The sequence below is a fragment of the Pimephales promelas genome, chromosome 5 (assembly GCF_988280905.1).
Source record: "Pimephales promelas chromosome 5, fPimPro1.hap1.1, whole genome shotgun sequence".
Taxonomy (NCBI): Eukaryota; Metazoa; Chordata; class Actinopteri; order Cypriniformes; family Leuciscidae; genus Pimephales; species Pimephales promelas.
This window is the reverse complement of record NC_142773.1, coordinates 1,451,139-1,466,409: the sequence shown is the minus strand read 5'-3', so window position 1 is coordinate 1,466,409 and position 15,271 is coordinate 1,451,139. Positions and strand designations below refer to the sequence as shown.

The 15,271-nt window shown below is 39.2% G+C and overlaps 1 protein-coding gene across 1 annotated transcript in view; it reads right to left on the bottom strand.

The window, feature by feature from the left end:
- Positions 1–672: 672 nt before the first annotated feature.
- The window catches only part of tmie (transmembrane inner ear), a 31,311-nt gene continuing 16,712 nt past the window's right edge, over positions 673–15,271 (bottom strand). The window contains exon 4 of the mRNA XM_089130794.1: positions 673–1,084. Coding sequence (XP_088986920.1) covers positions 780–1,084 — 305 coding nt within the window. The 3' untranslated portion in view covers positions 673–779. The remainder of the gene's footprint in view (positions 1,085–15,271) is intronic.

Here is a 15,271-nt window from a genome sequence, read left to right as displayed (position 1 = left end):
CAGAATCGTTCAAATTCAAACGATACCCAACCCTAGTAATAATACAATAATACATAATTACAAGTCACCAAACCCTAATTGTAACTCTATAGTAAGTAGGTGCAGTTGATTAATTACTCTAATGTAACTTTGTCACCTCAAAATAAAGTGTACGCTAAAGTTTACATTCAGACGTTGTTGTTTTTTCTTTTCTAAAATGCTTAAAATCCAAACAATTAGCGAATAATTAAATTCAGATCGATAGTCGATGCATTCAACCATAAAATATATACATATGCGTTCTGTTTTTCTCTACGTTTGAACCTGAATTTGAGGATTTTTGAACTATTAAATTCAGTGTTATTTCTGAAATGGCCTCTCTGTTTGCATAATGTGTGTGTGTGGATCAGAGAAGATGATCTGCTTTACTCGTGTCTTCACGTCCTCGTCAAAATAGTGAATCTGACACATTGCAACGAGCAATATTCGACCCAAACTGAGCATTCTGGGACCATTTACTGTCCAAACGGGAGTAAACGAGGACCGCTGTCGTTTGTGGAGAACAGTATTTTACAGTATTTTGAAAATGAACATTATGTTGTTGTTTATATGTTACATAAATGCAAAATAACTTTTCTAAGCACCAGTGTTGTATTATTTAGTGCTGAATAAGGAATAAATGAAAGTGTATAATGAACAGAGACGCATTTATTGTCCATATTTACAATTTACAATAAAATAAATGTACATTTATAAAGTGTCTTACAAAAAGCGGTTAGAAAAGTTTAGCACACTTTAGTTCACTTCTTCGCAGGCTTCTTGGCTTCACTGCCTTTGGCTCCTCCTCCTTTCCCTCCTTTCTCTGCTTTCTCTTCTCCTCCCTTCTTCCCTTTCGCTCCTGCGTCCGATGCCTCTTTCTTCGATGTGCCTTTCTCCCCCTTCTTCTTCGGGGCTTCCTCCTCCTCCTCCTTCTTCTCCTCTTTGCCCTCTTTCGCACCCTTGCCTTCCTTCTTGCCGTCTTTCTCCTTCTTCTCCTTCTTCCCCTTGTCGGCGTCCAGCTTCCCGGCGACGGTTGGCACCTCCTCCTTCTCCGCCGGCTTCACCGCTGCGCCACAGAACACACACACACACACACACATCAGCATTAGCTCAACAGGACTGATAATACACACTCTAGAGTCACACTGGTCAGTTTCACACATAATTCAGAAGAAACGGATTGAATTAAGCACAAGATTTTGAAATAGTTGTAAAATTATTGCAATAATCTTTTTGTGGTCTCCAAAATATGATAGTAAAAACCGGTTACACTTTATTTATTTATTTATTTATTTATTTATTTATTTATTTATTTATTTATTTATTTATTTATATTTATTTATTTAAATAAATAAAATAAAGTGTAACCAGTTTTTCCTTAAAATTTTTTAGGTGTCTTTATTTTAAGGTGTCATTGTTTCAGTGTAATTATAGTTTTGATTACTGAGTAATATTAATGAACTACATGCACTTACTATATTAAGGGTTTGGTTGAGGGTTAGTTCCATGTAATTATGCATGATTTAGTTATTACTATGGTAACTACATGCAACATTGTGAAAAGGACACAAAATAAAGGGTAACACAGGTGTAATTATTAGGGCTGTCAAACGATTAATCGCGATTAATCACATCCAAAATAAAAGTTTGTGTTTACATGATATATGTGAGTGCACTGTGTATAATTATATATATATATATATATATATATATATATATATATAAATACACACACATGCTTGTATTTATTTAAGAAATATTTAATGTACATACTGTATAGATTTATATATAATTTATATGATATGTAAATATTAATATTTTATATATAAATAATATTTTTCTTAAATATGCATGCATGTGTGTGTATTTCTATATATATATATATATATAATTATACACAGTGCACCCACATACATTATGTAAACACAAACTTTTATTTTGGATGCGATTAATCGCGATTAATTGTTTGACGGCCCTAGTGATTACACAAATAAGTAGTGAGTAATATTAACTAACTGTGTGTAATTATTAGGATTGGTTTGGGGTTAGTTGCTTGTAATTATGATTGATTTACAGTTACATTAATTGCATGTAACATGTGTAACAAGTAAACTGTAAAACAAAGTGTTACTAATGTTTCTATGACTTACTACTATATGACTCACAGTGTGTTGCAAAGTAATGTACCCTTTTTAATCGAGCATCTAAATTAGCTAAAAAAAACTAATCAAACAAAAATAATAATTATGAGTGAGTCACACTGCACTGGAAAAAAGTACTTAATTTTAATGAACAATTTTAAATTGTTCAGTAAGTTACTTAATTGCGGTTTACATTGCAATACTCATTTTTTGAGTACATTTTACTTGAACAATATAACACTGAGTTACAAAGAACCTCTGAGTAAATAATAAATACAGTACTCTGAATCACTCAGACATTTAACGGCGTAGACATACACGCAGACACGCTTATAGATAACACGCCACTTAACTTGAAAGTGCCGTGTGTGTTTACGCAAAAGTCATGATGTCATGTTGGGATCTGGGCTGACACTACATTAAATATTGTTAGTTTAACTTAAAGAAATGAAGTTGCCTTAAAACTTAAAGTTCATTGAAATGGAAAAATTGAGTTAATAGAATGAAGGAGATCATCAGACAAAAGGAGTATTTTTACAGAAGGAGTATTTCCTTCAGAAAGGCCGTTGGTTAGCAAGGTTACCTAAACTTTTTTGACCCTGCCTCTTAAAAGAATCGGAATCGAGAATCGTTAGGAACCGGAATCGAAACAAGGAATCGGAATCGAGAATCGTTAGGAACCGGAATCGAAACAAGGAATCGGAATCGAGAATCGTTGGGAACCGAAATCGAAACAAGGATTCGGAATCGAGAATCGTTAGGAACCGGAATCGAAACAAGGAATCGGAATCGAGAATCGTTAGGAACCGGAATCGAAACAAGGAATCGGAATCGAGAATCGTTAGGAACCGAAATCGAAACAAGGATTCAGAATCGAGAATCGTTAGGAACCGGAATCGAAACAAGGATTCGGAATCGAGAATCGTTAGGAACCGGAATCGAAACAAGGAATCGGAATCGAGAATCGTTAGGAACCGGAATCGAAACAAGGAATCGGAATCGAGAATCGTTAGGAACCGGAATCGAAACAAGGAATCGGAATCGAGAATCGTTAGGAACCGGAATCGAAACAAGGAATCGGAATCGAGAATCGTTAGGAACCGGAATCGAAACAAGGAATCGGAATCGAGAATCGTTAGGAACCGGAATCGAAACAAGGAATCGGAATCGAGAATCGTTAGGAACCGAAATCGAAACAAGGATTCAGAATCGAGAATCGTTAGGAACCGGAATCGAAACAAGGATTCGGAATCGAGAATCGTTAGGAACTGGAATCGAAACAAGGAATCGGAATCGAGAATCGTTAGGAACCAGAATCGAAACAAGGAATCAGAATCGAGAATCGTTAGGAACTGGAATCGAAACAAGGATTCGGAATCGAGAATCGTTAGGAACCGGAATCGAAACAAGGAATCGGAATCGAGAATCGTTAAGAACCGGAATCGAGAATCGTTAGGAACCGGATTCGAAACAAGGAATCAGAATCGAGAATCGTTAGGAACTGGAATCGAAACAAGGAATCGGAATCAGAATCGTTAGGAACCGGAATCGAAACAAGGAATCGGAATCAGAATCGTTAGGAACCGGAATCGAAACAAGGAATCGGAATCGGAAGGAATCGGAATACAGACACGCTTATAGATAACACGCCAATTGACTTGAAAGTGCCGTGTGTGTTTACGCAAAAGTCATGATGTCATGTTGGGATCCGGGCTGACACCACATTAAATATTGTTAGTTTAACTTAAAGAAATGAAGTTGCCTTAAAACTTAAAGTTCATTGAAATGGAAAAATTGAGTTAATAGAATGAAGGAGATCATCAGAAACTCAACATATTATGTTATGTTATCTGAACCACATAAATTATCTAAGTTGATTTGACAAAAGAAAAAAAAAACAGATTGTGATTACTGTAAGAAATGGTTGAGTCTGAAAATGAACACTTGAGACCTATCCTATCCCTCATCCTATAATCTACATTTCTGGGTTCTCCCCCTCATCCCTAAACTCACACAAGAATCGGTTTAATGTGAATGATGACATGTTTAGTACAAATGTCTCAATTCCAAATCTCTAAAATGAAGTTAATTCGTAATTTAAGAGTTTAGGGATTACTGGCGTCACTAGACACGGTCCAACCCCCAAAAGATGTAAACATCCGGGTGCAAATATCCAGTGTTAGCCGATATAATGAGACTCTGGCCTTTCAGTCCTTCAGATGAGCTGAACTCTTTATCCCTGTGCATTTGATGTTTTGATGTTCGTATTGACTATCTTTAAACAAATTATGAAATTAGCGGACATGATAAACTGTAACATTTGATTATAACTGACTTTGATATTATTTCATTAGAGTTACAAGGAATATTCAAACATTCGCTTAAATTTAATGATGCGCAGATTTAAAAAGCCTTTCTTTTATGGAGTCAGATGAGAGAATACAAGTGAGAAATGTATTGCGTTTAATCAAAAACACTTTGCCACGAGAAAACACAGTAACACATAAAGACCTTCACCCGCTGACCGATCGAGCCGGGCTTTACATTACAAATCATGTTTTACAGTGAATGTCTGGGATAATGTAAATCTGAACGATCCTAGCTGATGCTCAGAGGATGATGAAGTCAGTTGATTGGTTTCACATTGATCCGCTGCCGACTGCAGACTAATAAGCCGTCGTCTCTGCGTTCATTAATGTAAACTGCTGAATCACACACACACAGTCTAACAAAAGGATTTTACACGCACACAAAAACCTCATTCTAAACACAATCAGTGTTACATATCTATAATCAGCGCAGTCTTTTGACCATTCGTCAACACAATCGCCGTTTTAGGGTAGCGTTAAACTTCGGTTAGATGACGTTATCGAATCCTAACCCTACACTCTAAAAAACGCTGGGTTGTTTTAACCCAATTTTGGGTAAAATATGGACAAACCCAGCCATTGGGTTAAAAATGTAATTTAAAAATGTAACCCAATGGCTGTGTTTGTCCATATTTTACCCAAAATTGGGTTAAAACACCCCAGCGTTTTTTAGAGTGTCCCTACCCCAGACCTAAACCTACCCCGTCACCTAATTGACGTTAAAGGTAAAGCGTCAGTTGTATGACGGCCCGGGATCGACGTTTAAGGGGACCCTAAAAAGGCGGATGTTGACGTATGGTCAAAAGACGTCAGTTATATAACTTCTTGGGATGAGACTGTGATATAAAAACAGTGATGGAGGTTTCATAGAGTGTGTTAGAGCTCTCTCTCTCTCGTGTCCAAGTGTGTGTGCAGAGAGGAGTTGAGATTGTCCGGATCGCTCGGAATTCCATCAAACATTTTTTACGGGAAAATGATCCAACTGTAATATTTTCCCTCCGCACGTTCACCCTGTGCACACAATCTCAGCGCATTCCTCCATTCTCACCCGGTGATTTACACACACACACACACACGCTGCTTTCAGAAGAATAATACTTTTGTCATGTTTAATAACATGCATTTATAATTGGAGCAAGCAATGTCGGGAAAGTAACTCAACAACATGTTGAACGCTCAAATACTGCTGTGGATTTTTATACAGCAGTTTTTCACATTAGTGTTTTCAAGCACAGAGACACTAATATTGAAAGCTCACATATGCTTTTAATGTGTCCATCTGTCTGACATCCTTTATGAAATCGATATTTTTCATTAATTCTGTGCTTTTCACACAACCGTCACCCAGAACAAAAGGAGCGTCACAGTTCATGTGGACTGAGCATGAAGAGCGCTGGAAGGGGAATTACAGATTAATGTTTAAGACATAATTATGCAAAGAAAATCAATGAAAATCATGTCTGTTTTCAACACATAAAAATTAGGCCTATATCTTAAATGGGTGGTAAAGTATGGTTTCACTAAAGTATGGTTTTCTCATATTGCGTACGTTTAGCTTATACGCTACGGGTAAACTCATCTTTTCTCGAGATATTGAAGCCAAAAATGATCCTTTATTTTACACGTCCACACCGCTTTTTTGAAAGCATTTGGTTAAAAAAGGTTTATTAAAGGTTTATTTGCACAAAATAAAACATGCAATGCAGTTTAACAATGTACATTGTCCAAAAAAGTAGCTTTTTTTCAGAAAATAAACTATTACTGATTCTAAAATTGAAAATTGAATAACTATTTTAAATTCCTAAATTTGACAAATAAAATTCAAATCAAATTAAATCATTTACACTGAAAAATTACAATTGTATAAAATAATGTTATGAAACGTTGGAAAGAATTATATTACTTTTAAACATAACTCTAAATCGCCAGTAGGTGGCGGCAGTAGACTGTCGTTGATTCATTTATTCAAACGATTCGTTCAAACGGCTGATTGATTCAAGAATGAGACAGATTTTTATGAATGGGTCGTTGAATCTTTGACTCAACCGATTCGTTAAAACTGCTGAATCATTCAGTAATGAAAACAGGTTGAGTGTTCCTGTGAGATGCGCCGTGGTTCTGCTGTGATATTTGTCTGGAACTATTTTCGCAGCAGAAACAGAACAAAAAGTCCCGCCCCTTTCCATAACCGCCAGTTTAACACACTACTAACGAACTCAATCAGGCCCCGCCCCTTTATTCTGCGTATTCATTATTATAACGAGGGATTTTGTGGCGTGTTCGTTCCCGGAAGAAACTCAAAACTACAATCGAGGCGTTTCAGGCGTTCAGAAACACTGACAGTGATTGTGCTTTGGAAGAATGGATCTTCTTTACAATCCTAACTAAAATGGGGTTGGTGCTTATTGTGTTATTAGTTGCAAAACTACAAAACCAACCGGGGTTATTAACAGTCCTGGGGCGTTCAGCATTAAACACTGCGATCATCAAACAACATGAGGAGCGCTTAATCTTCTCAAAAGTGCCGGCCGTATAAATATTGACACATGAAGTAAACAGTAGATGGACCGAACGCCTCATTCTTTCTCTCTCTGATTGGATTTCAGCTTTGAAGCACAGTTTACAAACACGATGAAAAAATTTAGTGTTATCTATTGTTGGATATCAAGAAAAAATTGCTTTAGATATTTAAGTCTTCTTTGATTACGTCAAGTCGAGTCACGAGTCCTCGAATTTGGGACTCGAGTCCTCAAGTCATGTGACTCGACAACCCTGAAGTTTATTTATCTAGATCGCTGTCTCTCATCACACACAACATCTTGCCATTACAACTCAATTTCAGAGATGTGTGCTGTAGTGTAAGAGGAGGAGACAACAACACACACACACACACACACACAGAGAGACACACAAAACACTCATTGAGAAAACATTCATGGCTAAAGGAATTGCGTTCACTTTGCTAAAAATTTAGTACAGTCTTCTTTTTATCTCTAAACCAGTGGACTTATAAATAACCAGGAGATAAATTACTTGGGGAAACATTTTAACAATGATTACCCACCAAAAAGTGCAGGGTATACTGGTTTCTCTACACCTAAACACATATTTATGACCAATTTCCATTTCTGTAGATAACATCGCATGACCTGAAATGATTGGCTTTTAAATCTTACGGTCTGATTTAAAACTTGGCCTGCAGCTGACTGAATCTCCGGGTTAGTGAAGGTGTGTGAGAGACACAGGTCTTGGAGAATTACTGAGACGACTCTCTGGCTCTCCAGCGGATCAGGGCCTGGACACGGTCATGTTACGGCTAATTCATTACAAGCAAACACGGATAATGAAATAATAAAAAAACTAAATCTATAATCTTGGAAGATTTAAAAAAAAAATAGACTTAACATTGGAAAATGTTTGTAATTTTGAATTCCAACTTTCACTTTCTCACACACAATCATGAGCACAGTCACATCGCTCCACGAATGCAATGATTTCTGCACTCTAATGAAGGATTAATCTGAACTAACAGTGAATTAACGCTGTAATTAAGAGTGATTCCCCATAGCCCGGGGAGAACAGTTCCCATGCATTCAGCGACCTCTTTTAGTGGATTATTCTCAACATGAAGTCATTTTATTTCAGATGTGTGTTCCTCAGTGTCCTCGCTTTATTAGTGCAGTAAAGTGTCTGGGCATTCATCACACTCGTGCTTCTTATAAGTTTATAGTATTTCATTCTCACTCACAGTCTTCTGTGGCGTTTCAAAAATGCTCAATTGGTACTAAGAGGCCCAAAGTGTGCCAAGAAAATATCCCTCTTTTACTCACAACCCAATCTATCCAAAATCACAGCCAATCAGAAAAGTGTGTGGGCGGAGTCTCTCTGCAAGCGCACTGCACTCACAACCCAATCAATCCAAAATCACAGCCAATCAGAAGAGTGTGTGGGCGGAGTCTCTCTGCAAACGCACTGCACTCACAACCGAATCAGTCCAAAATCACAGCCAATCAGAAGAGTGTGTGGGCGGAGTCTCTCTGCAAACGCACTGCACTCACAACCAAATCAATCCAAAATCACAGCCAATCAGAAGAGTGTGTGGGCGGAGTCTCTCTGCAAACGCACTGCACTCGCAACCCAATCAATCCAAAATCACAGCCAATCAGAAGAGTGTGTGGGCGGAGTCTCTCTGCAAACGCACTGCACTCACAACCAAATCAATCCAAAATCACAGCCAATCAGAAGAGTGTGTGGGCGGAGTATCTCTGCAAGCGCACTGCGCTCACAACCAAATCAATTCACAATCACAGCCAATCAGAAAAGTGTGTGGGTGGAGTCTCTCTGCAAGCGCACTGCACTCACAACCAAATCAATCCAAAATCACAGCCAATCAGAAGAGTGTGTGGGCGGAGTCTCTCTGCAAACGCACTGCACTCACAACCAAATCAATCCAAAATCACAGCCAATCAGAAGAGTGTGTGGGCGGAGTCTCTCTGCAAACGCACTGCACTCACAACCAAATCAATCCAAAATCACAGCCAATCAGAAGAGTGTGTGGGCGGAGTCTCTCTGCAAACGCACTGCACTCGCAACCCAATCAATCCAAAATCACAGCCAATCAGAAGAGTGTGTGGGCGGAGTCTCTCTGCAAACGCACTGCACTCACAACCAAATCAATCCAAAATCACAGCCAATCAGAAGAGTGTGTGGGCGGAGTATCTCTGCAAGCGCACTGCGCTCACAACCAAATCAATTCACAATCACAGCCAATCAGAAAAGTGTGTGGGTGGAGTCTCTCTGCAAGCGCACTGCACTCACAACCAAATCAATCCAAAATCACAGCCAATCAGAAGAGTGTGTGGGCGGAGTCTCTCTGCAAACGCACTGCACTCACAACCAAATCAATCCAAAATCACAGCCAATCAGAAGAGTGTGTGGGCGGAGTCTCTCTGCAAACGCACTGCACTCACAACCAAATCAATCCAAAATCACAGCCAATCAGAAGAGTGTGTGGGCGGAGTCTCTCTGCAAACGCACTGCACTCGCAACCCAATCAATCCAAAATCACAGCCAATCAGAAGAGTGTGTGGGCGGAGTCTCTCTGCAAACGCACTGCACTCACAACCAAATCAATCCAAAATCACAGCCAATCAGAAGAGTGTGTGGGCGGAGTATCTCTGCAAGCGCACTGCGCTCACAACCAAATCAATTCACAATCACAGCCAATCAGAAAAGTGTGTGGGTGGAGTCTCTCTGCAAGCGCACTGCACTCACAACCAAATCAATCCAAAATCACAGCCAATCAGAAGAGTGTGTGGGCGGAGTCTCTCTGCAAACGCACTGCACTCACAACCAAATCAATCCAAATTCACAAATATTACACCCATGCCACCGATCAAAGTCACCTAAATCCCGTTTCTTCCCTATTCTAATGCTCAGTTTGAACTTCAGCAGATCGTCTTGACCGTGTGTACATGCTTAAAGGCATTGAGTTAGATTCAGTGCATGAATTCAATTGTTTCAAGTAAAACTTTTTTTTTATTTTTTATTTTTTTGCTGTAATAGGAAAGTAGCACTTCATTAAGCATAATAGTACAAACAAACAAATGTCAGTGTTGATTAAATCTAGGCTTTGATCACATGTATACTCTTGTGCTGTATACGCAGTAAAACACGTGTTTCTGATCGTAAACCGCACGCCACTCCTCTCCGAGTGATATTTAAATCACATTTTTTACGGGTGACCTAATTAATCCAGATGTAGCCGCAGTGGAAACCTACTGACATTGTTTGCATAGCTGCCTATGAAAAATGCATGTGTCCACAGAAGAAAGCCACAAGTGTAACGCGTTCCATCCATGAACACAAGGAACAGGCATTGGAAAGGCGCCTGACGAGGGGCACTAAACGCTAAAAGCTAAACGGTGTCCGTGGTATCTGGGAGAGTCCCATTAGAATGTATTTAGCGCTAATGAGGAATATAATTAACTGTGGGGAAGTGCGAGCCGCCTCAGTGGGTTTGTTTGTTTCAAACATGCTCTGTTATCCCTGTTATTCTCTACACCTCATTCACGATCCACAGGTCATTCCGTCTCGTGCGTGTTACAGTTTTCTGAAAGAGAAAAAATCTTGTCTATTTACAGTCTGTCAAAGAATCCTTCATCAGCCATGAGCCTCTTGAAATAACGAGGCTGAATAAACGTTCTTCTTTTCGACAGCCGTCCGTAATGTGATGGTGCCACTGTGGACTGGTATAAGAGTGAAGTGCAGTTCGTTTCTGGACTCTTTATCCAAGAGAACGTTCCCAACTCCTCAATGCCATCTGCATTTCGACTTGCAACAGCAAGTAACAAATCACGGTTTATCCCCAGATATGTGTGCCAGATGTGGCCCGGATCTGGGCCGACTCTATGTTGCTGTTTGGGTCGGCCATCAGTCGCATCAATGCTTACCTTTCCCATCCACCAATTGGAATTTGAAAAATGTCTCCTTTGCTAAGATACAAGCTAGTCAGGTTAGCGTTAGCTGGAGTGGGAGCTAAAATAACAGCTATTGTCTATAGAACAAGACCATAATAACTTAATTCTGGAGTCTTTAAAGGAGTAGTTCACTTTTGAAAAAACTTTAGCTGATAATTGACTCACCCCTATGTCATCCAAGATGTCCATGTCTTTCTTTCTTCAGTCGAAAAGAAATGAAGGTTGTTGATGAAAACATTCCAGCATTTTTCTCCATATAATGGACTTCAATGGGAACCAAACGGTAAGACAGTTTCAGTGCAAACTGTTCAAAGGGCTTTAAACGATTCCAGAAGATGAATAAGGGTCTTATCAAGCGAAACGATCGCTCATTTAATAAATAAATTACAAAGTTTACGTTTTATAAAAATTAACAAATCTTTTTCAGAGTCATTTGGTTCATTCAACTAACAAAGCGAATGGATTGTCTCTGAAAAAGATTCGTTCATTTTGATGAACAAATTCGAACAGGAGAGTCACAAACGCTCATCACAGAACAGAGCAAGGCGAGCATTTGAGCTTATAAAACTTAAACTTTGTTATTTATTTATTAAATGAGCGATCGTTTCGCTAGATAAGACTCTTATTCATCATCTGGAGTCGTTTAAAGCCCTTTGAACAGTTTGCACTGAAACTGTCTTACCGTTTGATGCCCATTGAAGTCCATTATATGGAGAAAATCCTGGAATGTTTTCATCAAAAACCTTAATTTCTTTTCGACTGAAGAAAGAAAGACATGGACATCTTGGATGACATGGGGGTGAGTCAATTATCAGCAATAGTTTTTTTCAAAAGTGAACTACTCCTTTAATGCTGCAGAATTATGTCTTCCTCTTTAGGCTTTACTTCAAATGCATCAGAAATATCACCCTGATCATCATAATAACAACAACATATCAATATGTATAATTGTAGAAAAGGCCATCCATTGCAAACTGCCAATAAAAATCACAGAAGAAGAAGAAGAAAAGGCCCCCCTTTTGAAATGGACTCTTCCGATCTCCCCCGCCTCTGTTCGTGAGTTGGACTGTTCGTAAAAGTTGCACGGAGAGTTAATAAGCAAGATCGCCTGACTTGAGGATGTGCTGACATGTTTATAGTGAATAAAGTTGTAAATAGCAGTTAAGTTCGATCGAAGTGCTGTCATTCAAGGATTAAAAGATTATGTGTGTGCGTGCAGCTAATAGTAAGTACATTTGCATATTTATCGCATGATACATCCGTGAGGGAGATTTGAATAGGCTGTCGCAGCATTGTATCTGAGTGTTCATATTGTTGGTTATGTTTGCCTTTGTATTGTCACTTAAATAGCAAGTTATCCTCCCGTATTGTTATAAGTATAGGGACATATATTAATATGTTGTGTGGACCTCAATTGGGTCTCGGGGAACATGTACGGGCATGTTAGCACTACGTGAGTTAGACATACAGTGGGAAAATAATCGAGACAGTTATAAATATATGTATATTTTCATATTGCTTTATTTCTTTAATTCCCTTTAATACATCCTTGATTATATTTATACCAGAATTGTAGAGTTGTTGTAGATCTGTGATTTGTAATTCAGTTTATTCATATTCTGTATATTGTTTGTTACAGAACCACATACATGGTCGCATTCATGGTTACATGCCTGACCTTTGTACAATAAAGCACCTACGTAATGCCTAGTTCACACTACATGATTTTAAAATGTCCGGCTGAACTGTGCAGTTCTCACATGACTTGCTCTCAGTGAAATCATGAGTGTTCAAGTTGTTTAGCTGTTCACACCACACAACACAACGTGATTGATCCACAACAGGAGGTAACTCACTACACGAGTTAACAACGCACTACATAGAGATACAACCACGATCGGGTGATAAGAGCATATCATTTGTGACTCAATGAGAGCTGTTTCAGTACTATAGTACGGTCTAAATCCTGAAAATAATCAAATAAATAACGAGTTGACAACAACACGATTCTATCTGGTCTAGAAACCATGTTTTGTAACGAAAAACCACGCAATAATACAAACCAGAAATGACGCGAAACTGCAGAGAAGAACACAACACGCGAATATGGACGTCAGACAGAAACTAGTGCTGCACACTGTTTGCTCGACGATCTGCTCTGAGAAAAAAAAATGCAAAAACGAAAAAGTAAGATTTACCTGGTGTCCTCAACCCATGCGTTGCTATGATTGGCTGTACTCATGACATCACTGAGATGAGTCGCGCGACTGCTCGAGATATCTAGCATGCTAGATATTTTTCTGAGCTCGGTGACCTGTCTGCGAGCTGTCTGCGAGCTGTCTTTGATGCGTTGTTGGCTCTTTCACACTAACGGATTGGCGAGCGTTAATCGTCCGCTAATCGCCCGCGATTTGCACGCGATAACACCCTGACTTGTTGGCGACTCAACGATTTGCAAATCGGGCTTAAAATCACGTAGTGTGAACTAGGCTTACGAGAACCCAAACTACTCTGGTGTGAGACATCCTGTTCTAACCGGACCTCCTGTAGCCGTACAAGTAATCCGAACCAGAAAGTATAAAGAGTGGTTAGCAGTATTTTACAATAATTATGTAACATTTTTATTTACAGCCCTGGTCAGAAAGTTAAAGTTTAATTATTTATTCCCGGTTAAAACTGATGGCTCCTTAATTTGTGGCCCTATAGAGGATCCCTTCTTCAACTCAAGGGCTTCTTCTACTTCTATTTCTCGACCGGCTGTTCTCTTCAGCGTAAGATGAGGAAATGCAGTTAGGCTTATTAAGAGATGCCGGGTTTTATCCCCAAGGATTCTCCGTTATTGGCAGCTTAAACTTCAGCATGCGTTCCAGTCTTTCTGGATCATCCAGACAGCGCTGCATCAAGAGGGGTGTTGCTCGAGATCCATTTACTATAAACAATTTATCTTAAACAATATCACTAGACTTGACGGACAAGACTTTGATGGATTCATTAGCGCACTTATCACCAGAGGATTGAGATTATTGACATTTTCTTAGGTTAGTGGGCCGATTAGTGGCTACACTTTAAATGTGGGCTTTTGCCTTCTGCTCAATACCTAACATCTGAGGTGCAATTATTGATGATTCAACAATCTAGCCTGTTATTTGTGCCCTTATTTATAGACCACCATAAGGATTTCATTCATGATTACGGGATTTTTTTTGTCCCCATTGAGGATAAACTCCTAATTTTGGGTGATTTAATATTTGACTTCAATATTCATGTGTGCTGACCTTCCCATCACCTGAAGAAGGCATTTGAACAACTAAGTCAACTCATTTTAATCCAATTGATCTTAATAAATTGAGACCGACTACCTCACCAGTGAATATTATGCCCGCACGTCTCTTTGGGGATGTGATAAGTGTGATTGGTCCATCTGTGTTGACCGTCATGAACAGCTCATTGACTTCTGCCGTTATTCATTCCTACTTCAAGCATGCAGTGTAAGGCCATTTCTGAAGAAGCCGAATCTCAATTCGTCTGATTTTAATCATTTCAACCTATTTCCACAATCCCTTTCTAGTCGCAGGTGTTAGAGATAATTTTTTTTCTTCAACTTTTTGCATTTTTAACAGACCATAATGATAAATTTCAGTCTGGGTTTGGAGCCATCCTTAATGACGAATTACTTTTAATTGTTCTCGAATTAACTGCTGCATTGATAAATGTCCACATTTGGCTCCTGTATCATGTGGGATGCCTCAAGGGTCAATTCTGGGCCCAATTCTATTCCCTCCATACACTCACCGGCCACTTTATTAGGTACCCCATGCTAGTAACGGGTTGGACCCCCTTTTGCCTTCAGAACTGCCTCAATTCTTCGTGGCATAGATTCAACAAGGTGCTGGAAGCATTCCTCAGGGAGTTTGGTCCATATTGACATGATGGCATCACACAGTTGCCGCAGATTTGTCGGCTGCATCCATGATGCGAATCTCCCGTTCCACCACATCCCAAAGATGCTCTATTGGATTGAGATCTGGTGACTGTGGAGGCCATTTGAGTACAGCGAACTCATTGTCATGTTCAAGAAACCAGTCTGAGATGATTCCAGCTTTATGACATGGCGCATTATCCTGCTGAAAGTAGCCATCAGAAGTTGGGTACATTGTGGTCATAAAGGGATGGACATGGTCAGCAACAATACTCAGGTAGGCTGTGGCGTTGCAACGATGCTCAATTGGTACCAAGGGGCCCAAAGAGTGCCAAGAAAATATTC